At 44.9% G+C, this 26,609-nt stretch overlaps 1 protein-coding gene across 1 annotated transcript; it reads right to left on the bottom strand.

The window, feature by feature from the left end:
- Positions 1-22,006, bottom strand: LOC144119415 (uncharacterized). The gene is made up of 4 exons (XM_077652041.1): positions 21,856-22,006; positions 21,604-21,771; positions 5,977-6,084; positions 1-115 (listed from the first exon to the last, which is right to left on the bottom strand). Exons 1-4 carry the CDS (start codon positions 21,979-21,981, stop codon positions 35-37), a joined length of 483 nt encoding a protein of 160 aa, XP_077508167.1. The 5' UTR covers positions 21,982-22,006; the 3' UTR covers positions 1-34.
- Positions 22,007-26,609: the final 4,603 nt, after the last annotated feature.

The raw sequence follows: 26,609 nt of genomic DNA, 5'->3' as shown, positions 1-26,609 counted from the left end.
TGTTGAACGCATCGCGCAGACTGTAACCAGAAGGTCAGTGGACCGTTTTCATTCCAATTCGACTCCAGTAGACGCCGTGGCCGAAATGCAGGCACATGCAGAACAGCGCCAATGCCTGTAACGAAGTAAGAACAACGTTCCGCTCCTAATAACCGATCTCAAGAAAATTATGAATAGAACACGAGCGGCGAGACATGCAGTCAGCATTCCGCTTAAGCAAGCTGAGGTTTCGATTAATTAATATAAATGCAGCGTAACACTTTTCTTCCTTGTAATTTTTTTAAAACAACTACTGACAGCGCAGGTCTACCTTACCTAAATGTGATGATAGAAAGCAAAAATAAAATATTATCAGCATTCTTGCTCTATCCGCACTCGCAGCTTTTCTCACTTGTTGAAGTAGAAAGGAAACCACCTGTAACATATCTGTACCACACAATAGTCGCAGCCTGTAGAGTTAAGCGCAGAGTATATACACAGCTCCTTTCTGTTTCGTCCCACATCAAAGGTCACATAGCACCACTCAGGCAAATTTTTCAAGATTACAATGATTTGACCCGGAATATTATTGACGCACTGAAAGCATTTTGCGAGGACAGCTACCAAAATGGCGATATGACGAAGGTGGCACCAAAGTTAAAAGACATAAGAGCCATCTAACATAGTGTATTTGAACAAGTGTTTGTCCTGGAATAAACTTGCAGAGAACGCACTGCAAAATAACTCAGTGCTTAACTAATTTAGGCCATTCTGCGCTACTTTTTTTGTGCAATGTTCTGCTTAGCATTCATTCAAGGTATCCCTGTACAGTGTTATCTATGGAGCCACTTTCTCTACTTATTTACATGAAAGCACTCTTTTACATGCAAATAAAGAGAAAGTTGAAAACAAAACAGAAGCAAACAAATTATTTCACTGCTTATTCACCACCGTCCAAGGCAGCTGCTGTTTGGTATAGCGCACTATTACAATTTGGAATACCAACATCTTGATAAACAACGAGACGGGCGGTGAGAATAATTGCGCATGGTTCCCGTGATGCAACTGCTGACGCAATTTTCAGGTTTTATATTTTTGAATTCTTTTACATTGTCATCATCATCATCATGTAAAGGCAAGATATTAGGACGGTATCGACAGCTGTTGATAATTCAGGCATTTTCCAGAACGTGTCTCAATAGGTAGCACCAGATCCTGACTTATTTAAGGCATTCACAGTCGTGTGTTCATGTAAGCGGTTGCACGAAGTAAGAAAATGCGCGCTCTTGTCAGCTCTCATCAACTATCGAGCCACTGCAACATTAAACTTTTTTAATAACTAAATATAGGCATAAGTGGCACCAACTCTTAAACCAGTTTCTTTTAAGGAGCACTTCGTTAACTTCGGGGGAGCCAGGAAGATGTAGTTTATTTTGCTTCGGTAATGTTTTGTCAAATACGTAAGTTCTGCCAGCTGCGGGGTGATATGGCGGCTAGATTGGTCACAGTGTCTTCGATGCGTCCCACGGTGTGTAGATTTCCTTCTTTTTATAGGGATTTTTTGCAGCTTTAAAAAATTGAGCGTGGGTGACGTTTTTTGTTAGGCTCGTATAAAAATTAGCGAAGCACTCGTTTCAGCCTTGACTTGAAAAAAGTTGTATTCTTGCTATTGAAACACCAAATTCTGCCCAACGCTAATGCAGCCAAACATAAAACTACATCATTCCAGCATTCCCGTGGTGGTTGAAGTTCAGCTGTAACATTTTCCCATCAATGGATGTGTGAGAAGCTCTATGGCCATCACTTCGCCGTCCGTATAGAAGAAAGCGGAACGGATGGAGAGGTGAGATAAAAAGAATACACTACCACCACCAACATCTGTGGTGAATTGGTGATAGAAGCTGCGGATAAAGCTCCCCGTGACCACTGAATGCAGCGCCTCCAGATCGGCATGACCTTTTTAGATATCTCGTAAATAAAAAACGATTACAGACGTCGTACGATAATTATGATATACCAACTTTCTAGAACTCTCGAAAGCAAACAGTGTGCTGTCGTGGTGCACAGGCTAACTCCAACCTGGGTTCTATTCGGTAGCGTTTCCGGGCCGTCGGGTGGAGGAAAGATGGAACTTCAAGTTTAGGAAAACGAAAACAAGTGGTCTGAAAAAACTTATTCACATATGAAGGAAAAAGCAGAGTCAAAAATTAAGAGTTCATGCGTCGAACAACTGAATGAGCCTTGTCTCCAGGATCCAGCGTGTCCTTTCTCTCTCAGTACGCTACTTAAATCCCCTAAGCTTTCACCCTTTCATCAGATAGTGGCCAGTCTAATACGAGGAACATTTCTACAAGACGGGAAAAGTTGCACAGCACTGTAGCAGGCGGAGTCACTCGTTGCAGTGTCAACCCGTGGGAACGGGCAAGGAGAAATCAGAAGTCCGCTCCTATTTCCTGCAGTGCAGCAGCAATGGTGCAAGCGGCACCGTATCCCCGAAAACACATGTGGTCCTTGCGGCGCCGCGGGGCTCAACTGCGGCGAGCTCTCTACGGTGTGGCCGGCTCCTGACGGAAACGACTGATTACTCGACGGCGCCGTTCCTTTTATTCCCTCAGTCGCTGCCTCCAGGCGTCCTTCACCAGCAAACAGTCAAAGGGAAGGTTATTCGCACCGAGCGAAGTGTGAGCAAAAATCCGCAGGCTCTCTCCCAGCGAGGCATCCTTCTATGGGGTCGTCGGCCACTTGGCGCTGTCGAAGTTGCCGCTGCTGTCGCCACCAACGTTGCCGCCACAGTGCTTCTATGGAGTTTTTTGGTGTCCGAAAATATTAGTTTTGTGCTGTTGCTTTATGGTTTATATTCCTGTATGTGTATTATTTTGTTATCAGCTAGTGTCTTTTTAGCAACACTAAACAAGAATGCTTTTTTTCTGGTTCAAAATTACAGCATGAGGGTGCCCCTCTGCCAAGCCTCTCTGTTCTAAATCTTTTCTGCGACATTTAATGACTTCAGTGATCTGATCTGATTGCAAAGAGCATGCACCAACACAGTCTGGATTGCCTAATTGCAAACTCTGTTGGCAGGTAATTACTATCCACGGCCCTTTCTTTCAGAAATATGAAATTATCGCAATTGACAAGTGGAGGGGCAAGAGGCCCTCCCATTGTTCTCTGAGTAAGTGTGTACCGCCCCGGCGGCGGCCATCAAAATAATGAAGGTAATAATTATCCTTAGCGCTCTTTGAGTGAAAGCTATAACGCTACGATCGAAAACTACGACCGAAGGGAATGGAAAGAGGTGCTCGTTATGGTAGAATTACGGAAACCAACAGTCACCGATGAGGGGATGTCTTTTTTAATTTCTGTAGTGTTTATCAATGCTAGATTAGTAAAAGAAAAAAAAATTGGCAGCGGCTTAGCTCGGCTATGCCAGGATATACGTAGCGAGAGGCACCTTTCCCTGGCTGAGCTTGTTTTGGTCACTGTATGTTTAGCAATTTGAGTCATACTGGCTCCTACTTGGCGGCTATGCGCCGTCTATTACGCCCGGGAGTCTGGCATCTCCGTTTGGCAAGCTGTTCTTTTCTCTGTTTGGGCGTCTCCGCTGCTCTCTTTGCCTTCTTACGCTCATTCTTTCTTTGTTGAGTAGCCAAGTGCCAGGCGACAAACTCAGGATCGGAAGAGTTAATCTTCTCTTGTCTATACCGCTGTTTAGCAGCGGCTGGACTCTCCTTCTTGCACCTTCTCTGCATCCATGTCAAACGTTGTGACGCAGCCGCCTATTGCATCTCCGCCTTTTATACGCAATGCTGCGCATGCGACGCGCAGTTCAGGTTGTAGAGCGGCGTTCAGGGAGGCGGACACGAAGCGCGCGGCGCGCTTCGTTCCAACGGTGGAGAGGGCGCGCGGCCGCGGTGACGCGAACCGCACGCCGATCCTTCTGCTCTTCTCCGGTTGCCATGGCAACTGCGCATGCGCAGAAGTTTCCTCTCCCAGCCACCGCGAAATGCTCGACTGGTAGCCCAGTGTAGCTCTCACTAAATAAAGAACCACAAACCACCAGTGGGATCCGACCCAAAGACATCCGAATTTCGTCCACGGTTATAGACGAGCGTGGCGCTGGTGAACTCTCAAGGTGTTCGCTTACACTACACATATACTTTCCAAGGCAGAAGATTGGACAGCGTTCGCCACAGCTCAGTTGGTAGAGCACGGGACGTGAAATTCAGAGATCGTGGGTTCGGATCTCATCGACGACATGTTGTTGCTTTTGACCTGCTTTTATTATTCTCCCAATGATAAAAACTACAAAAAATGAAAAGGGCATCCCCTATGCTCTTTGGTTTCAATGGCCCTTCGTTTCCGTCATTTATGTCATACGGAGCACCTTTTTTCGTTCCTTTGGCTGCTAAAAGGTCATCGAGCACCTCGAACCTTTCAATCTTGATGCCATAGGAAGCATAAGAGGGTTCTCGCACAGCTTCCGCCCTCAGCGTTGGACTACGTTTCTACGTGGCACTCGCGTCAATAGACGTTTTGAGCATACCGGAGACGTACTACCGGAGACGTATACTGGTTAACCTGACGCAGGCGGCGCACTCGCATTGGCTCCCCCTCACACAAACAATGCCACCGCGCATGCGCAAGAAAGTTCCGGAAAACCGGTATAGGTCTTTGGGAGTACGCCTCCGGTATGCTAAAAACGTCTATTAAGTGGCATACTACGTCCAACGCTACGGACGAGGGTGGCACTGGTGAACAATCTCAAGGTTCGCTTACACTGCATATAAATACCCCCGAAAACAGATGATCGGTCAGCAGTCGCCGTAGCTCAGTTGCTAGACCTCCTGACGCGATATTTAGAGGCCGTGGGTACGAATCCCACCGGCTGCCTAATTGTTTTTCCTTTTCCTTTTATTAATCTCCCATTGACAAAACCTACAAAAATAAAGACATCCCCTATGTTCCTTGGTGTCGATGACTGTTCTCTTTCGTCATTTATGCACTGTGATTGGCAGTCAAAGGTCCAGGTAGCAGCCATCGGTTATTCACCGACCTCGTGCAGTTTGCCACGCTGTCAATCTTTCTTCCACTTTAGACCAACTGGCATTCATACGCGAGCCGATTGACACTGCAGACCATCGGTGGCTGCAATGCTTACTATTTATTTCTTTTTTGGGGATTCGCCGCGTTCCTTTGATAGGGGGACGGAGGTGACACTGAAGCTAGGATACGCTGCTTGGGAGAGCGCGTTTTTAGACCGCAGCGCCTAATTTGCGGTGCCTTCTCGTTCGCTCTAGCCGATTTAAGCTGCCGGAGTTGTTCGCTGTATCTAATACGCAGTCTTATTGCTTTGACTCTTGCACCACCGGAGCCCGTTACAACTGCTACCGTTATCGGCGGGCTCGATTGTTTAACTTAGTACGCATATACAAACATATTAAAAGTCCATTAAACGAAATATTCTTCGATAAGGCATTGCATTATAACGTACACATAGACCCGAGGTTTCCCGGCAAAAAAAAAAAATGTCCCTCCATGATGTTTCTTGTTGAATAGTATTAATCTCGCTTTACAGTATTAAGTGTTCGCCTAATGAAGACATTCCGCTGACGCATTTATTTTAGAAAGCCCTTTTTACGTGAATATACACCATAAGAGGCAAGCCGACAACGAATAAAAGAATAAATGTTTACTTAATTTACAAATACCCGAAAGGCGATCACGGTAAAGTAAAATGGCTTGTTCTGCCCCTCTTTCGTCGATTACTAGTGCATTCCAGAAGAAGATAATAAGCGCAAAATAAAACTCGTCTTTTGTCTTCAGTCAGCGGCACATCAAGCTCGGTAAGTCTTTTCAGTATTGCGCATCGTATTATATATGGAAATTTGTTTCACCCTCGTTAAGCGCAGCTGCTGATTTTGCAGAAAATTAAACGACAAAGCCTGGCGTGCAACAGTACGTAAGGTGATTAATGCATGGGTTCCACCGTATGCTTACCACGCTTATCAACGACGTAGTTGTCTTGAACGGGTTGAGTCCGAGTGAAAAGGCAAATATTGCAGATATCAGGTATATGGCAGCGGCGCCGTAGTTGAAACAGACGTACTGTAAGACAACAAATGGCACAGGCGGCAAATGAGGAATTATTATTTACTTATTTTACAGGCACTGAAAACCCATTATCATAATCTGTACAAGTGTGTGGATAATACGGCGATAATTTCCTTTCTGTTGCCCATTTGAAATAAAAAATTTCTCATTGCTAAAAATATTTCTGTGCTTTCACTTGTTCCATTTAGTTAACTCGTTTAGGTGAAATTCTGCACAGCATATTAAAATGCGTTTACGAGATGCGAGTGTGTGTACATAATTTCAGTCCCAATGCACACATTTACTTTAGGGCACAAGCATAGCGGTGTGGTCACAGTAATCCGATGAGCAAGAAAAACCGCCGCATTCTGCCAATTGAAAGTCCTTTCTGCCGAAACGCATTGCAGTTCCTCCCAACACCAACTGAAACCAGTGGGTAGTGCCGGCGCAGAGAAGGTGCTGGCTTATTGCCCTAATTGTAGCCACAGCTGTGCCGTTATTGAATAGGGAACAATGTTGTGTGGCTTCCAGAAACACATCTAGGTGTTTAAATTATCTGAGTGCTTAGCTGACGTGCAGTGAGAAAGGACTACATTTCAGAGCGGAAGCAACTTACCTCTTGTCGTTTACGTCATTTCGCCGCCTGCGTCGAGCGAGCGCTCTTATTTCAAAAATGCAAAGCCACTAGACCGGGAAAAACACACGTTTGCCAGGTGCTTCGCTGTACCCAGCACGAAGCGTTCTGCACAGGAAGGCACTGTCCATCTGGGTGCGCGTCGCGCGTTCTCTTGCGCTACGAAGCGCGGACCATTATTAGTATATAGCCAGCGAGAATATTTCCAACTCACAAACGCGAACCATCTGGCAAAGACACACAGTGCGGCCTGCAATGCTTCCTGAAAGCATGTACTGAAACGTGCTCTGTAGAGACAGAGGAGAGAAGGCAAAAAAAAAAAAAAACACCTCGGCATTGCACTCATCAGCCCTGTTTGTTTGCTTTACAGATGCCACAGTGACTCGCATGTGTTTCAGAGAACCTCGTTCCTTCTCTCAAATCGATGGGATTGGATGGAATTTGGCTTCAGGTCCAAGAAGTTCCCAGCACCAAAAAAAAATTGCGTATTGGCGCTTTCTTACCAGCCGTCCCAGCTTCGATATTATAAGTTATATAGAGCACTTGCGCAGCCGGCACATTCAACTTCGATGCTATCATAGACTAAGACTAAGAAGAAACTCTCATAATGAATTTTCACAACATATTTAGGCAGAAAGTTGTGCCCCTGGGCAGTTCCTAGCTTCAGAGGCACTGCAAGAGCTCCTCTCTTGGCAAATTTTCTTCAAAACCTGGAGCTCGGTGTTCTGATGATTATTATTGATTTTTATGGCGCAAGGGCATCTATGGGCAAAGAGCGCCATGGCACAAGGTATTTTCGAATTCTCACGGAGGGGTCAAAGACCCATTTCCTAAGCATTTCACCCTATGTAAGCCGAGCACCGGACTAGGGGAAAGCTAGTGCCCATTGTATCACCGGTGGGTACCCGACGGCACTGGGGATCAAGCCCCGCACCTCCCGCATGCGAGGCGGATGCTCAACTACTTGACCACCGCTGTGGTCGAAGCTCGGTGTTCTGCCAGCATATGCTACGAGGAAAGGAAAATGGGTTGGGAAGTTGTCTAAATTTACCTTTTTTATTTGACGCCCTGTTTGTATGTTTTGATTGAAACATCTTATCGTACGTGCGTTGGTTATTAAATTGAGTAAAGCAGAAATTTGGGCAAGTTGGTACGTATCCATTTTGAAACAGCGCAACAAAGACGGGACGTGGAAACTGAGCCAGCGCATGTTTGTCTTTACACCTCAGTTTCCACGTCCCGTCTTTGTTGCGCTGTTTCAAAATGGATTGGTTATTAAACTTCTTTTGAATCTGTCTGCACTGAACAGCAGCAGCCATCTTCCTTCGATGGCTGGAGGAGCTAGGAAAATAAATGCGGTATTCTGAAGGCTCTCTCAGTGACTCCAGCGTACGTTTGATAATGTAATACAATAAGGCGTTCTACCCACGCCACCGCATCTAACCAATGCTCGCTGGAAATAATCCTGCGCTTCGAGGTGCTCTCCGAACAAGGTTACTTTTTTGCTGATTTTACGAGCGTTTTTCTCCGGAGATTTCTACGACCTGGGGTTCGGTTCTTTAACGTGCACTGACATCGCACAGGTCTCTCGAGTTTCGGCTCCATCGAAATTCTCGTGCAATGATTCTTGTGCAAAAGAATTGTATATTGTTATCAGATGCTACTCATGCACTAATCTTGTCACAACTCCTATTCGCATTACAACTTATAGTGCGAGGTTATTGGATGTATGCATCACAAACGATTCTGATAATTAATTTGCCGGCCGTCTAACAGCGGTTGTTAGTAATCATCTGCCTGTGTTTTGTTTTCTTCTTTCTGTTGGGCATGGCATTACCGCAACAATATTCCTTTGTCTATATCCTATGGCGAAATTAACAAGATATCTTTAGATTTCTTTAGGTCTCCCATGACTGATATAAATGAGGAATTTGTTATTAAGGAAGCAGACGGCAGCAACGCTTATACCTTATTTGCAAACAAATACAAAAAACTGCTATGACAGATCCTTTCAGCACAGAGTTTGGAAAAAAACATAGAAAGATAAGGGAACCATAGGTTACGAAAGTCCTGTAGTAAAAATTGAAAATAACAAAATGTTTCATACATTTCTGTCCAGCCGTGACAACAAAATGCTTCTTGAATTCAAGAAGCTTCGAAATCAACTTAATGGTGAGCTGAATAATGCTAAGGTATAATACTACGAAAAATTGTGTGCTGGTAATCGCAATGACCCTAGAAAAATTTGGCAAGAAGTTAACACTCTTAGACATAAACCTACTAACAATCCTAATACCACTATTCCCCCACCTAATACTAGTATGTCACACTATTTTACATTAGCAGAATAAAATCGGCATTTCGAAAGTTCTGGAACGTATACCCCATTCCAATATCATGTTCCAGAAAGTGTGCTACGACTAGAAAAGCCTAGCGTATCGAATTCGATAATCAGGGCTCCAGTGGCAGAAACAGAAATAGAAAATATAATTAAAAATCTGAAGAACGAAACTGCTGCTGCCTTTGATGAGATTAAGGCACATCCCTTGAAGCATGTAGCTGATATTTTAAGCCGACCTTTAACATAGATTACGAGCCGCATGTTGGAAACTAGTATATTTCCCGACGAGCTTAAGATTGCCCGGGTATACCCTGTTATCAATTGATGCGGTGAGGTCGCTAAATGCACGTGCAGGCCGATTTTTGTCCTTCCAGTTTTGTTCAATGTGCTTGACGTTGTTATGAGCAGGCGTCTAACAAGTTTCATTGAGAAGTATAATATTATATCTGCTAATCAATACGGCTTCCACAAAAACAAATGTACAGAGGAAGCTTTACTAAATATCAAAAATGAAATACTGCACAGTATTGAAAATAAGTTGTTCACGTTGGGCTTTTTCTTGACCTAAGTAAAGCTTTTCATTCCATTAACTATGAAATATTATTAACCAAATTTAGTAATTATAGCATACGTGGTGATGCACTAGATCTGATACGTAGTTATCTCACTAATAGGTACCAGTACGTAAAATTCAATAATGATGTATCGCCTAAAAAAGTAATCAGTGGTGTCCCGCAAGGTTCTATACTATGCTTAATTTTATTTAATCTTTATATAAATGACTTGTCTGATGTACCTGATTTTCCTCGTCTGATTATGTACGCAGATGATGCTAATGTATTTTTTGCCTCTACTTCGCATCCAAATCTAGAATGTAATGCTATTGAATATATGAAGAAACCTTCAGCATGGTTGCAAGGAGGTAGGCTACAACTAAATATAAATAAAACCACATATATAATTTTTGCTCCAGTTAATAAACCTGTTGAAACAACCACTACTATATTATTTATTAATATTAAAGTAGAGAAAATAGCGACGCAAAAATTTTTGGGTGTGTGGTTTGGGACCAATCTATCTTGGAATACACTTGTAGACAAGCTATGTTCAGAACTAAGTTTGTTGGGTGCCTTTGTACGTTAACTTACTTGATACCCCTCTAATTGAATAAAGCACTGTAATACACTTTATTTTATTCCCGACTATCATATTGCAGCCTAGTATGGGGTACTACGAGTAAAAAAAGATTTGTACTCGGTTAAACGTGTTACAGAAAAAAACTTTAAGGATGTTTTAAAGCTACAGAGGTAGACGTCAAGATTTGCCAACTAAACAACTCTTCTTAAAACATGAAAGCCTTAAAACTAGTCAGATATACAATTATAAGCTTGCACTATTAATACAAAAAAATAAGCTACATGATAACGTCCGGCTTGAGACACCAAGTCGGCACTGCTTACGAAAAGAAACACACAGAGCACTATGCAAACGTACAAACTATGGCACGCGACTCGTGGATGGTCATGTCCCCCTATCTTTAACTTGTATAGGAAACAGGATTCATTTCTGGGCACGTACTTCAGAGAAGTCATTAAGAAGATCCCTGCTGGAGAGAGAAATAATAAATGTTTAACATTATAATTTCTTGTTATGTTGTTTTGTAAAAATACTGTAATTTAACTTTCTTTGAGCGTGGGCTACGTGTATTAGATGAATTTTATATGCTTGGTAGTGTTTTTACAGTCTTGTTTTCGGTTCAGTTTCATTCAGTTTCAGTGCCGTTCACTGGGGAGCGATCTGTGACTACCTTCCCGAGATACCCAGTAACCAATCTTTTGTCCTAGTAAAAGGCACATCTTTGTACCCACTTTTCTACAAATACTGATATTGGGCCGCTAGTCTAATATCGCTCCTTGGGTTATGGCTCCTACTGTTGCTGTTATCGCTAAGGAACTCAAGGAACATAAATTATCCTTCGAAGCAAAACTGCTAAATCTCACTGATGATGACGATGATTATGGATTTTTATGGCGCAAGGGCATCTACGGCCAAAGAGCGCCATGACACAAGGTATTTTTCATTTCTCAAGGTGGGGTCAAAGACCCATTTCCCAAGCATTTCACCCTAAAGAAGCCAAAATCTTACTGATGTACTTGACACTGTGAAAAGTTCCGTTACCTTGCGCAAGGATGATACTGTGAAGGAACTTCAAAATGAGGTTGATGAGCTGAAATAATCTCGAGTTTATGAGTAACGAGTTTGAAACTATAAAGAATCGCAACGCCAGTCTTGTTGTCTAGAACAGGGAAGTACAGGAGAGCAATGAGGCCTTCATGCGCAGGGTTTCCCACCTGGAACAATATTCGCGTCTGAACAATCTTGAAGATGCTCGTCCGATCGTATCCGAATCTAAAGGTCAGTGTGCCATCCACATCAATGCCCGTAGCCTACTGAAGAAGCACGATAGCAAAACCGCTTTGTTTACTTCCCTTGAGCATCAATTTTCCATGATCTCATTTTCTGAAACTTGGCTATCATCCCTGGATAAAGATTTGTATGCTTTTCCTGGCTATTCATGCGAATACGCCCACCATGTTGATAACCGCTATGGCGGTTCGGCTATCTACATTTTAAAGCTGATTGCCCACAAAAGATGCGTTCATTTGTGTTTGAATGAGAATAAATGTGAGTCGGTTCGGATAGAAATTGATTGCCGATCTACTGGTGACACACAGAAGGTTTTATGCGGAGCTATTTATAGGTCTGCTTCAAATGACGGGTCTGAATTCAGCCGGGCTTCTGAACTAGCACTATCACTCGAAATTAAAATGTTTCTTCATAATGGGCGATTTTAATATCATGTGCTTGACATGACTAATCCCATCTGCGTGGACTACATGACCTGTTTTTACAACTATGGTTATGTAAACTTAATTAGTACCTCTAAGCATGGTACTGACCATGGCTCGCATTCATTACATGACAGTATTTTTCCAATTTTCCCACTGCTCCTCCGGTTGGTGTGATAGAGTGTGATGTCACGGTACATTTGCCGGTATCACTTTACGGACTGTCATCTCGTTGTAGTAGCTACAAGTCTACTAAGATGCCAGTTTTTGATAGCGAAAACTATGTTGAAACCATTTATAATACTGATCCTCCATACATTTTAGGTCTCTTAGACCCAGAAGTGGCTGTACATGAGCTGTCGAAAATAATTACATCAGCAATCAATAAATGCACGTCGCTCCAATCATCCACCAGAAAATGTGATGCCCCCATTTCCCCATGGATAACTACTGCTCTGTTAAACTCTCTCAGGAAAAAATAAAACATGTATAAGAAATCTAAACGCCAGCCGTTAAATCTTCGTCTTAAACTGAGATATCAGAGGTATTCCAGTACACTAACATCGCTTCTAAAGAAAGCTAAATGATGTTCTTATGAAAGCCAGGCATCCAGACATACTAACAATTATAAGCAAAATTGGCAGTTGCTTGATGAATTTTTCAACATTCGTAAGTCACGTAATGTTGTGAAATCTATTTTTCACGATGGTGTTACTTTATCTCATCCCGAAGAAATGGCGAACACATTTAGCACCTATTTCTCAATTCATCTTATTATCCTTTCTCTTCGCTGTGCGCACCTTCTCTTGAGCGCTGCCCTCGTTCCTTCTTTCTTACCCCCACGTGTCCAGACGAAGTTATATTTGCGATTGCTAATTTAAAGACGAAGGGCCCCAGCGTTGACAATATCCATGGAAAGCATGTGAAAAGTATGCGATCGTTGCTTGCACCGGTCCTCAGCCACATGTGCAATCTCGTTTATAAATGTGGCGGTTATACCAAGCAGCTCAAGATAACGAAAATAACACCGGTCTTCAAAAAAGGTGATCTAGCTCTGCCAAATAATTGTCGACCAATTGCAACTCTTCCCTTTTTAAACAAAATTTTAGAAAACTAATTAAAATAAGGTTGTCAAGTTATATTGAATAATTTAACATATTGACAGATAGCCAACATGGCTTTCGGCGCGGACTATCTACAGATACTGCGATAGCCTCTCATATAATACATTGGGCTTGCTGTTGGTAAAGGAATGTTCTCAGGAGCAGTATACATAGATTGTAGTAAAGCTTTTGATTTTATCGATCATTCCATCTTGTTTCACAAACTAGGATCATACGGTATCACTGGGCCTCCCCTAATGCTCTTGAAGAGCTTTCTCTGTGACCGAGAGCACATAGTTTCTATTAATGACAACGCATCTAACATAACATTAACAAGGGTGTTCCACAAAGTTATATTCTAGGTCCTGTATTGTTGTTACTCTATATTAATGATTTACCGTCCTGTTGAAAGCATTGCGATAGTCTGCTATGCGCAGATGACTCTACCGTGATATCACCACACCGGGACATTAATCAGCTCATAATATAACCTGCAATATGAACATAATTCTGTTGAGCGCTGGTGCCACTTTAACCGCCTATCCGTGAACGCCACTAAGACTGTTTTCAAATTTTACATCCCCCACAGAAGCCATTGAACATTACACCACTGCTATACCCCAATTCTGCTGTTATTTCTTCGCATGATCGAGTACAATTTCTAGGAGTTATCGTTGACCCTTTCTTAAACTTTTATCATCATGTAGCTGAAACATCCATGAAAAGTTCGTATGGCTTACACACCCTAATTCAAGCCCGAAGCTATTTCCCAATCCAAACTTTATTATCACTTTACTGCGCATTCATCCACAGCCACTTAAACTGCGGTTTCACATCTTGGGATAACGCGTATCATATTCATCTCTGGCCTTTAATAACTGCAAAAGCAAACCATGCGAATCATGACTTATACCCCTCGAATGTCACCCTCACGCAATTTGTTCATAGATTTAAACCTTCTGCCTATCTCGGTCTTTTATTTTTACAACATTGGTATCCTATTCATTAGGATTCTTCATCATCAGTTCCCGATAAGCATATTTTCTCCCGGCACGATCATAAGCAACATCGTCACACGTTTTGCGCTGCGTAATAACTTTTTACTACCTAAGGTCAGAACTAACTACGGGAAACAATGCCTTGATTTTTCATCCATATCTTTTTGGAACTCTTTAAGCTTAGAAATCAAACAAACTAATATGCTTTCGTTGTTCACGGTCAAATGAAAGCTTTTTCTTGTTTAGGCGTAATTTTTCTTTTTTGTTAATGATCCTATATATCGCCGTATCTATGAGTGTTTTATTGTACATTCTCTTGCATTATAATGTTTGCATTTAGATATTTCGGCATATCATATTGCACTGCGTATTCACTCTCTGCGTAGCTAATTAATATGTTGTGTATTTCCTGTTTTGTTGCTTATTGAAATTTATTATCATGGGATGTCCCACCCGCGGTCTTGTACCATGAGACCTCTCACTGTATACGCTTGAAACTTTCTTTCGATTCATTATTAAACTTTCAACTTCAACTTCAACGTTTGTTGTCTGTGGGGGATGAATGGCATATGCTTGCCAGTTTTGTGTGAAATTCTACCTAGTCTGCCGTTACTGCTCGATAACGCAGGAGCCCCTGTCAGGCTATGCCTTTAGCTCCTGCTTTATTGCGCGTTTTTTACCTCTATAGAAAAGCAATGAAAAAACTTCAAACTTCAAGTAAAAGGCTGGAAAAGTCACAAAGAGCTGCTGTTACCGGCAGTTTGACCAGGCGACTGCTCCATCTCATAACTGGAACGCTGACGCAGTGTAAAAGTAAATACATTCAAAAAGTATTAAAAGTTCAGAAATTTGCTTGCAAGAAAGTCGCATCGATAACTTAAATAGAAAGAATAAAATTCATTCCACTTATTTTATAGTTTTGGCGCACTGCATTGACACTGTTATAAAAATTGCATAAAATAGTATGCTTCAAGCGTTTTTTTTAAGTTAGCGGTTCAATAGGCGGTGCGTTTAGCTTTATGTGCAAGGGCGATCTATACCAAAGATTTAATAAATTGATTTCAGAGCGAGGTAAAGCTGGACACTTAGCCTACGTATTTAAATGGGCAGTACATGAGCGCTAAGATATCACAGTGAAAGTAGTTGGCGTGTGATGCAGCTTCAGACAGCAACCAAAGTGCCGTGCTTGATACCGGTCAGGCGGCTTATACTGCAGGTGCTAAGAAAAGTGCGTGCACCCACAGTACCCAGTCGAAAAAACAACAGAGCCGTGAAAACATACGATAAAATGTGTTGCTGCTTTGTCGTAACGACAGGTTTTACTGTCGCGTTGTGGCATTTTTCAGCAGTGCTGTGGTTTTATATCGAAAGCTATTCTGGCCACGAACTTGCGATTTCGCTGTGGCGGTACTCCGAGGAGGCACAGAAGCAGACCTTGAGCCGTTGCCTAGCAACCGCCGCAGCTGGGCGGATGCAGCGCGCTCGCCGCGCCATCTGGCATGACGTCACACCGCGTGCCTCGCCGCGGAGCTGCCCTTACCCACACCCGCCCTGGCGCGCTTAACCGCTAACCGACTTATTCGGTAGTGGCATCTACGGGAGCCACTGAACCCCCGCACACTCACTGAATAAAAAAAAAAAGGTTTACTCAACGTTTACTCATGAATGAAGGAGCATCTAGTGAATGCACGAGTTTCATGTAATAACTGTTCTATCCAGAAGTCACCGCGCTTTCGCTACGTATATCCTCGCCTAATAGAGATAGGCCAGCAGCAATTTTTTCGGTAGCGTTTCTTGTAGTCAGTAGCTGTGCCTTATTTTTCTTTAATAACTAGATAAAGTTCTGCTGTAGAAATTTATGTTGCTACCAGGGCTTTGTGGGTGAAAACAATAAAAAAATCCCTTATGAAAACAGACAATTGTTGTTTTGTTCTTCGAGTGGACGACGCCGTCAGATGTTATCTTTTCGTACTGCTGCAGCACCCAGTGATATACTAAACAATCTTCGCGCCTTATGCTCCGTATCAGTTGCCTGCTGCTTATCTATAGGCTACACTAGGCTCACTAGTCTGTATGCATCTCTGAGCAGCGCTCTTTTGTTCATGGTACTAGGACGTTATGCACTGCAGGTCTCGAGGAGGTCAAGAAAAGTGTACGCGTATTTCGGCATTGATTACACGCTATGCATACCTTGTAACGTCACCACTATGATGCCGAATAAAACGAAAGGCCTCATGCCTTGTTTTCTATTCGCGCAAGGCGAACAGTGCTCCTTTATCAGCGCAAGACAAGCCCTCATTGTCATTGCATTATACGCAGAAATGCGTACGGCTGTCTGTCGACTGTCCAGGATTTCGCACGTCCACTCAAGAAAACTAAACATGTTCACTGCGTCGTCCGATAGGTCACGTAATTTATTTCATGCTGTGCGGCCAGAAATACTGGGGCGCATGATCAGGCCTTGGGTCAGATTTATTTCTGAGGTCGAAAAAGGCGGCCATCACAATAAAATCTGTCCCAAGGCGTGATCTCACAGCATGAAGAAATGACGACGCCTACCGGTGACCAATTGAACACTGAAAGTGTTCAAAAAGTGTGTGACACTTATTTTTTATGATGTCATCATAATGGAATTACTATAAACATTTGTAAATGCCGAATTAAGAAACAAGTCACAATAACACATTGGCGTGGTTCCGTCTGGATGCAGTTACCATTTATTGGCATTACGTTTAACCGCCATTTCCTTGCGGCAAAACGCGCAAAAAACAGATTTAAACCTCCGACCAAGTAGATTTAGGGATACTTGTGTTTAACAATTGCCTGGTAAAGAGAACAGAACAGATTTTGCCTAGGGTATGTCGCGTGGTGCCTCCCTCTAGTCGATGCCTGTCAAAGCGATCCCGGAAAGTGCCCTTGGGCTGACCAAATGCTGTGTAGTCGATTAGTACTTTGTCTTTAGTTAGGAGTGCGCATCAGTCGTCTGCTACTATAGCTTAGGAATGAAGACGCAGCATAACCCATGTTCAAGCTGGCGAACCATTCTTGTCGGAAGAGTTAAGAAACGCTACATTTGAACGGAGCAAAAACAATAGTGAACATTTCAAGTGGTGCTGACTTTCAAGCGTCGCCGACTACTTCACACGAAATAAACCTCTCAGCTCTTTTTACCCATTTAAACGCTATGGAAAACGCTTTGAAGCCGCACAACACCTGTAAACGGCCAGTTCTTGTGCTATCGGTGTTGCAGTTGATGTAAATTACAAGCATTGTTGGAAAAACTGTGCTCGGCCCAACGAGGGCTCGAAGGTGACAGCGTGCGAGCTTAGTTTGCTTTCATACCCAAGCTTTACCCTGCGCTCGGTTTCTTCCTGTCGTTTATTTACTTCTTACTTTTACAATCTGTGCACTACGGCGCTGTGACCAGATGGGGCCGAAGAAAAATGAACACTTCGTGGGTCAGCAAATGTGCATAACTTCATAAGTCTGTTCTTTCAGCGCGCGTACGAGGGAACAAATCCCGGAACGCCGTAGGCCATAACTAGCTCAAGGCGGAGAGTAAAACACGACAGCAATATGTGTGCTCGAACTCCACGAAGCTGAATTTAATCCAACGTACTCCACTGCAGCGCTTCTTTCTCCCTTCTTTCACTCCCGTCTGCATTCCGCCCCGCAAGGCATGATTGAGGTGCCAGATAATCCAGACAGTTGTGGTGGCGTTCGTTTTCTCATTACCATGTGCCTTACAATAACTTAATACAGAGAAATAAATCAAATCCTTTCCTTTTGCCGGCTTTTTCCTTTTATACTTAATCTACACATGACCTTTTTTACGCACCCTTGGTTGCTCCGGTGGGACAATGTGCCGCCTCGTACGACTAGCGTGGGTTTTTTTTTATTTTTAGTCGGAAAGAAACAAACTCTCAGCACATGCGGAAGACGTGGCCCGATCATTGCTGGTCGCAAAAAAGATTGCTAAAATAATTACCGATGAACTGAAACAGTATACAACAAAATAAGGTTGCAATCGGGACGTAAAAGGCGGCAGAAACACTTAAGTCTGCTTACGTGTGAGAAGGCGCAAGCCCGTCCACTCACTTTGTGAACGCAGCTGCCGTGTGGCATAATGTAACCGGATGCCAGGCAACTGGCAAGTAGTTCTCTGCATGGCTCTAAGTAGCCGCAGCGACGCTATCGCACCCCTTCCGATCTTCGCGCTCAATTCGTGAACTCAGTCGCGCCGTACTGCAGCCCCTGCTCCGCCTTAAGGGCTATGACGCAATAAGGAATGTGTTAACGCCCATATACGTAGAATTGAACTTTCTCTACATAATATTCTTAGGTTCCTGGGAGTCCTCATACCACTCCTCCCGCAGTGGCGCAGAGCGTAAGCAGTGCGCGAGCTTCCTGCGACGGCAGGTGGTGACGCCATTTTTTTGTGGGCAGCATAAAAGTTGTGGGGAACACACACACACACACACACACACACACACACACACACACACACACACACACACACACACACACACACACACACACACACACACACACACACACACACACACACACACACACACACACACACACACACACACACACACACACACACACACACACACACACACACACACACACACACACACACACACACACACACACACACACACACACACACACACACACACACACACACACACACACACACACACACACACACACACACACACACACGCACGCACGCACGCACGTACGCGCTCACACACACACACGCAAACACACAGAAGGTTTTCGCACAATGGGGAAACTAAGCCTTAAGGCTTAAAAACGGCACAGCTTCAGGTACGGATATATCTGCCCTCATTTTTTAAGAAGAAACCAGCCATAAAAGGAAGGGAATCTTTCTGCAGTCTCAGTGAAGACGCGACTAAACTCGGCAAAATTAAGCGCCCGGCCTTTCATCGCTTTCTTTTCCAGCAGCTCTGGTACGTTACCCATTCTCTGCGAAAAAAATTATGCCAATTTTCCTGTGCAGTAAATACGAAAAATTTTAACGTGATAGCTTCAATGGTCTCGTTGTCCAGAAAATCTTTTTTTCGGCGTTGTGAACCAAAAATTACGAGTATGACTCTGGCTGGTTGTGCCCAGAGAGCAATTTAGAGGCAGGTGGCCCCCTATGTCAGGGGCCATTGCGGTGTCAGCGGAACCTGCCCACCGGATAGTGAGATAACTGCCCATCGTGGCAGGTTGCAGTTAAATCAAAGATTGGTCGTTCGGGAAGAGCAACCTGGGGCGCACAAAGCCCACCGCTGGATACACCTGCCATCGCAGGCCAGTGGCAAATCGCTCAACCGCTGCACCACTGCGCCCGGACGTGTATGAGGACTTCCGGGGATCTATGTATGTAGAGAATGACCAGTTCTTCATATATGGACATGAACTCATTAACGCCATCGCGTCATGCCCTTCAGGCGGGGCTTAAGTGTCCCCTCCATTTTATCTTCTCAAACGATATATGGACGGCACGATTCCTTCAGCAAAGTGTAAAAAATCCGGAATAATTTCGACCACTTGGGGATCTTTAACGTGCACTGCAACGCACAGCACACGGGCACCTTAGCGTTTTTCCTCCATAAAAACGCAGCCGCCGGGTTTTTATGGAGGAAAAACGCTAAGGCGCCCGTGTGCTGTGCGATGTCAGAGCACGTTAAAGATCCCCAGGTGGTCGAAATTATTCCGAATCCCTCCACTACGGCACTCCTTCTTTCCTTTCTTCTTTCACTCCCTCCTTTATCCCTTCCCTTACGGCGCGGTTCAGGTGTCCAACGATATATGAGACAGATACTGCGCCATTTCCTTTCCCCCAAAACCAATTAATATTATTATTATTATTATTATTATTATTATTATTATTATTATTATTATTATTATTAGTAACTGTCAATTTATCATGTCAAGCTGTTTCTCTGCAAGCCGCGCGCTAAGAAGGAAATTGAATGATTACATTCGACGTGACAGGCTATCCCAATCCTGATAGACAAGAAAGCAGGTCTCCTCTTCAATGGGCATTAAGGTGTGGATTGCTCTTCCACTTTTCCTTTGCTAACACTAGTGTTCTACACACGTCCAAGGAACCAGACCGAGCCCCGCCGCGTTGGCTCAATGGCTTTGGAGTTCCGCTGCTTATTCGAGCGCGCGGCTTGCAGGTTCGATGCCGGTCAAGAAAATAGCATTCCGATGCAGGTGGAATACAAAACATGTCCTTATGCTATGCGCAGGTCGTCCGATTCAATCAGCAGCCCTCCACTACTACGCCATCCCTCACAGCCCATGTGTCACTGCGGGGCGTTAAACCCACAACTAAAATATTCGATATTAATCCAGCCCCGTCGTTGCCCCTGAGCGCGTGATACCAACGTTGCACTTTCGTTGCTGCAATAGAGGTGACTCAGAAAAATAAACCTTCCAGATGCGATGCCGATTTGGATTTTAGGGCTCGGAAGATAAAGAAGGTTTCGTGAATTTTGTCGGCCGGTGATTGTACCGCAAGTGCTTGATTTCAGCCCCCGTTCATTCTCGGATTAACTAAGTCACTTGAGCCCAGTAATAAACTGCCATGCTGGAGAACCCAGAAATTCCTGATACACGTTGCTCGACGGAATCATAGCAGCAGTACAAAACCAATAAGAGACCCGAAACAAGAAACCCAGACTTTTTGCCTTGAGCAAAATCGAGTAAACAGCCCCTTTCCCTGCTTCCCGCAGAAGTGAGTATATTGCATTTTGCTCAAGAAGCGTGCATCGAACACATTGCCATTGCCTATGTGGATCACATTTTCAGGGGAAAGTGGTTGACGCTGAGAACTACAGTCTAATCTATCAGCATTTCACAGAAGCTTCCAAGGCGGAACTTACAACTGATTCCCCTAGTAGTATTAATTGGAGCGACTATGAGTATCACGATCAGTAAGTGGGTGACTTATATATCATTTTTGCATAAATGTAAGTATTTTACCACCACCTGTCACATGTGGCGCTTCCTGCGCGTGAATGGGAACGTTTGTTTGCCTAAAATGCGAATGAATTTTTCTGAATTATGCACTAGTGCCAAAGTACTAATCTTGTCCTACGCCGGGAATTGAGAACACTCTCGATCACCTGATGAGAAAAGAGAACGCAACGTGGGCGGGCCCGATCCTTGTGGACATTCGTGGAAACTTCCCGGTATGTGAAGTTTTTGAGCTGATAACGGGGCTACTGGGCCTAGTTGGTGGAACCAATTTGTGCGTGCTGCTACGCAGTCACAAAAAAAACAGGACAAAAAACGAAGGCGCACTCAAAGCATGCGTAAAGACTAGTACTCCAAGCACATATTTTAGAGTATCTTTGGTGTGTGTCTTCATTTTTCGCCTGTTTATTTCGCTCGTCAGGCGCAGCTCGTCACTGCAAAAGAAATAAAGGTCGGGGGAGAAGTATTGAGAATGGTATTGTGACCTTTTGGAGAGCGATACTTCCATGGTAGGCCCTCCTTTTTCATATGGGATGAGGTAGCGTAAAAGCGAGGAACGCTTACTATGAACGCATGCATAAAGGGCGGCTGGAAGAGTGCTCACGTAGATGGTGTTTGTAATGACGCGGGTAAATTGCTCGCTGATGAGGCCCACGCAGAGCATGTGCAAGCCCTGCAGGCTGTAGGAAAACGACACCAGGTGCAGGAGGCTGAGGTTGCCGTAACCCGATCCGAGCACGCTGATGAGCAGAAAAATGCTGGAAGCCGACAGCTGCGAAGCCAATGGCATGAATTATATTGTTAGTGTTATCAGGGCAATCGCTTCGCACAGCTTTCACGACGTCGCCAAGCGTACCACTTCGATGGCGTTGAGCGCTCCGCTGGGCGAGGTAACATAGGCGCTGGTGACGCCCACTTGCGACCAGACGTGCTCGAAGCTGGACGTGTTCCCGGACAGGATGCCCTCCATCATCGCGGCCATGACGCCTTCCGCGTTGTTGCCCTCCTTCTTCCTTCCCAGTGGTCGTCGTCGTCTTCCAGCCTGGCACGCGTGCATGCCGCGCAGAGGGACGAGGTCGAAAGGGCGACGCAAACTTCAGGCTAGTGCCGGTGCAAGCTGATGGTGAAGAGTGGTTCCCGTAAATTGCCACGAGTAATTAATGACATTATAATACACATTGTTCAGAACTCGTTGCGGTCGCGGCGTATTGATACTGGAATAAATGCCAGTATTGAATATTTTCCAGGTTATCTTGAATTATCTACTGAGAGCTTGCAATGGTCCATTATTTCCATAATTATTTCTGTTACAGAATTCTTGCAGGCGGATATTTTTAATAGAATTTGCAACTGCTGTACTACAACCGATTCTATTGACTTGAATGAGGATTTCCGAATGAGGATTTCCACAACGTTCGTTGATATAGAGTGGGTGTGGGCGTGTCTTGCAAAAGGTGTCTAGCCTTCTTCTCATCGATTATCAAGGTGACTGCATGAGCGAACCAGTTACTGTGACGTGCTCGACCACTATCTCATCCCATATGACTTGACGGCCCTTCTAACGTTGATGTATTCTTCCAGTAGCAAGATTATTGTCCCGTCTACATTGTGCGAGTCGTGAAAGTCTTGCTGGAAGAACAGGCTGTGCTGCTGTTGGAGTGGATGCCAAAGGACGCCGATATGAACATAAGTAAGGTCATTTGACGAACGTTGGAAAGCAATCTACCTCGTATCAGCCGCAGAACGAGTCCAGGTGACATTTGGGTGGGAGGCTGTCAAGAAGACGCGGGACAATCACCGAAAGCGACGTCGCCTCCTTGTACGAATCTCCTTTTCGGCACTTGGCCTATGTCGTCAACCTGCGTGGGGCTTTACCGGTTATGAAATTGTTGAGCTTATATAAAATGGCACCTTTGGAGGTTATTTTTTTTAACTGTCTCCTTGCTGCCTCCAATTTCTACCTTTATTTCTTTAACTTGTTGTTTTCCAGAGTAAGAAAGTCAATTTGGGTTCAATAAATTGCTCTTGAATTATTAGTCCACTTGCTATGCCGTTGGGCACCTATTTTTTTTTTTATCAAAGAGCGCATGCACGCTATTGTTCTTTTTTTATGTGTTCCCTGGAGCGAAGCAAAATTTTCAGCGCGTTTACCAAAGCGTTGCACGAGCGTTTATTCGGCACAGCACAACAAACTCGCCGCCAAGTGAAGCGCAAACTTCGGCTGTCACACAGCACACAGGCAAAAATGATGTAATTCCTGACGAAGCATAAAGCGCACGGTGCCGACGGCAAACATTTCTGCACAGCCCGGACGAACAACAAACCCTTGCATGAGGTATTGAAAGTGCCTCTGGCGGGCAGGGATAGCAGCGAAGCTTCGCTCGTAGAGGCGATTACGCGAGCAACAAGTTATCAAGGCAGGTCAGCCGAATGCGCCGATGCCCCCTTGCTCTTTGCTGCCCATCTGCGGATAGAGCGCGCTGGCATGTAGTTTTTTTTTTCCATTTCGGCCGCCACTCGCTTGCTCCGTATTACTTTTGGGGACCTGTACGTAAACAACAGCAAAGAAATTTCCGTCCGCCATCTGGCTCATCATATCGGTGCCCGGCTGATATCAACAGTGGCTGTCGTGTGCGCACCCAATAGCCGAGATCTTCCTACAGAATAATAGGAAGAGGCGGGTTTCAAGATGCATCTTCCTACAGAAGCTCCAACGAGCGGCCCCCGTTTTCATTCAGCGATGCGGCAGCAGTGGCGGTGGCGCAGTCCCATGTGTTCTGCCTAGACTTGTCTTCAAACTCTTGCAGGCTGGTAATTGATAATTTATTCAGCTTTCGACCCCCCTGCTGCTGCTGTTGCTTTTTCGCAGTTTCGGTCATACTTTGTTGGCTGTTCGCTGTTGCTGCCCTTATTACCATGAATTCTGGCTAGGGTGCATACCCTTCTTGCTTGACAAATTTTGCTGATGGTGACTGAACCATGCCATGAAGTGTGTCGACTTAAGCTCTAATTTTTAGATCGGAAAATGCAGCTGCGCGACCAAACGGATCTTTACGATGATGGAGTAGGCCACTAAGAAAGCGCTCAAGTGCACCCCGGCAAGCAAGTAGCCGGACCGCCTGATACAACAAATATAGTTGGTAACATACGATATAAACTAGCGGAAATAAACAGAAAATAATCTGACTTGCTCGAGGCGATGAAATTAGACAAGCAACTAAACGTACAGGGAACTGTGTTGAGCGTAAAAAAGTCGGTGTAGCATCTGTCCGACACTTATGATGGGCTAAAAGTGAACCTGCATCTACAGGCAGGACAAAGAGATGGGCGGCTTGCACCGTCGAGTGAAGGCCATTTTAAGTGCGGATGATCGAAGTACTGCCCAAAAACTAAAGGAGGAAATAAACTCTAGCAATGTCATCATCATCATCAGCCTAACAACGCTCACTGTAGAGTGTTGCGTTGCAAGACACTGCTGGCCATGGGCCCGCAGGTTCTGGAAACTATTTGTGCCGAGAACGCTCCGGCCTACCCTCGGCGCCGCAGGGTGCCGGCCTCTTCGCAGACGCGGGGCTCATGTTCGGCCGAAGACCCACCCCTCTCGGAATTGACATGTTTATGAGGGTCGCGAAGCACGGCTATTCCCCACTCCTCTCGCGTCGGAACTCGGGTTGGTTTGGATTTGGCCACCAAGGACGCTTCCTTCCTGGAACCCGCAGCTTGGACACGTGACCACGCCGTTCGAAAACTCGACCGTCAACGGACAAAGGAAGTCTTCCTCCGGCAGCGGAAGACAGCAGCTGCTCGGGGAGCCAGTCTGTATCTTCAAAGGACCTGGGGCCCTGTTTTCTTCTTTCGGGTCAAAATCTCTCAATAAAGACCAAATTTCTAACCTTCACCGAGTCCGCAGCCCGTACCTCACAACAAGCTGGTTGGCAGCGGCGGGATTAGGACAAGGGTGATGGACAACTGCCGACGAGGGAGCGCCTTCTAGGATCCGGGATCAACAGTGCTCCTCTACGTGGCTCAGAGAGTCACCTTCGTCGCAGCACAGCGTGTAGGCCAGACATTAAGACAACCGCTCAGAGGCAACCTCGACGATCCGGGATCGCCGGACTTCGCAGTTAGTAACTTCGGAAGCCACGGTGCCCATCGCGAGCTCCTGGTTTTGGTGAGCGCTGAAGCGACTACGTACTGCCAGATGGTCTGATAATGGGTTCTAGATGAGGAGCAGATTTCATTTAATCGCCACTGGGTGTGTGATTAGTTTGAAGAGCTTGTAAGTCGGCTCTCGCCAACCATGGACATAAAGAAGTTCAGTAAAGACGAATTGCTGCTACTGGCAGCTGAAATTGGTTTAGAGGTAAACCAAAGTATGAGGAAACCGGAAATTCGTCAAGCAATTGAAGAGGTGGAGTTTGAAGAGGATGAAAAAACGGTCGCTTTGGAAAAGATACTCCGAGTGGAGAAAGTGAAGGCGCATGAGGGAGAAAAGTAGCAAGAAAAGCAAAAAAGAGATCCTCCGTTGGAAGCTGAGAGATTGAACAAAAAGATTGAGCTCGAAATCGAGCCGGCAAAGCTCCAGCGGGCTAGGTTAGAACAGGGTGGAAATGCCGTCATACCTCAGGGAGGTAATGTTAAGATGACGAATTCAGCTGTTCAAAGCAGGTGATGACATCGCTCTCTACCTCGTCAATTTCGAGATGATGTGCGAGAGACAGTTAATTAGCCGTGACATATGGCCAGAAAAGTTGATGGCGTTGCTCCCAGGAGAACTTTCACAGGTTCTCGCTCGTTTGAGTTCTAGTGAAGCGGGTAACTATGATCTGGTGTGATCCAGCCTGCTTGCGAAGTACAGGATTTCCACCGAAGAGTTCTGGAGGAAATTTCGGACGTCGAGGAAGAAACCGAATGAAAGTTTTTTTGAAATTTGCCTGCACTTTAAATGACAACCTGATGCAGTGGGTAAAAGGCTCAAAGGCCGGGGATGATTTCAAAAAACTAAAGGATTTAGTTTGTCTGGAGCAGTTCTATGAGACCGTGGAGGAAAAACTCCGCTTCTGGGTCAGGGACCGGTAAGACGGACTGTCCGTAGAAAAAGCGGCGCAGCTTGCGGACGAGTATGTGGCAAGGCGCAGCTTTAGGGTGCCTAAAGCTTGTCAAGACTACAGGAAAGGGTGCCGGGGGCAGAAATTGTATTCCAGAGAGCAGCAGAGTGCTCTTGGAGAAATGGACAAAAGAACGTGGTTCACCTGCGCCCTGATACCTCACATAATGCTCAGAGGACTTGGAGTAAAGAAAGTGGTGCTCGCTGTTCAGAGATGGGAAAAAAGGCCCTTAGCGTGCTATATTTGTAAAAAAAACAGGCTATTTTGCCCGAAGCTGCACGAAAAAAAGGCCAGTGTTGGCCTCGTTGAGTGATCACCCAAGAAACCATGCTCTTCTGAAGCCGTACACTAGAGATTTCATGGTAAATGGACACAAATGCAGGGTTCCTTAGGGATTCGGTAGCCACCATGGATATAGTCCATTCGAAATATATCACCAAAGAAGGCTATGTATCGGAGTGCGCCAGGATTCGTCAGGCAGTCAGTGAAAACTCGGTGTGTT

This window comes from Amblyomma americanum, chromosome 2 (genome assembly GCF_052857255.1).
Source record: "Amblyomma americanum isolate KBUSLIRL-KWMA chromosome 2, ASM5285725v1, whole genome shotgun sequence".
Lineage (NCBI taxonomy): Eukaryota > Metazoa > Arthropoda > Arachnida > Ixodida > Ixodidae > Amblyomma > Amblyomma americanum.
This window is presented reverse-complemented; position numbering and strand designations above follow the sequence as displayed.

Excerpts from the sequence above, each read along its gene's own strand:
- LOC144119415 (XM_077652041.1), bottom strand. The coding sequence starts at position 21,981 with ATGGCCGCGATGATGGAGGGCATCCTGTCCGGGAACACGTCCAGCTTC. Across the intron at positions 21,772-21,855 it reads CGCTCAACGCCATCGAAGTG|CTGTCGGCTTCCAGCATTTT; the intron begins GTACGCTTGGCG and ends TTGGCTTCGCAG. Across the intron at positions 6,085-21,603 it reads TCATTACAAACACCATCTAC|TACGTCTGTTTCAACTACGG; the intron begins GTGAGCACTCTT and ends GTTGTCTTACAG.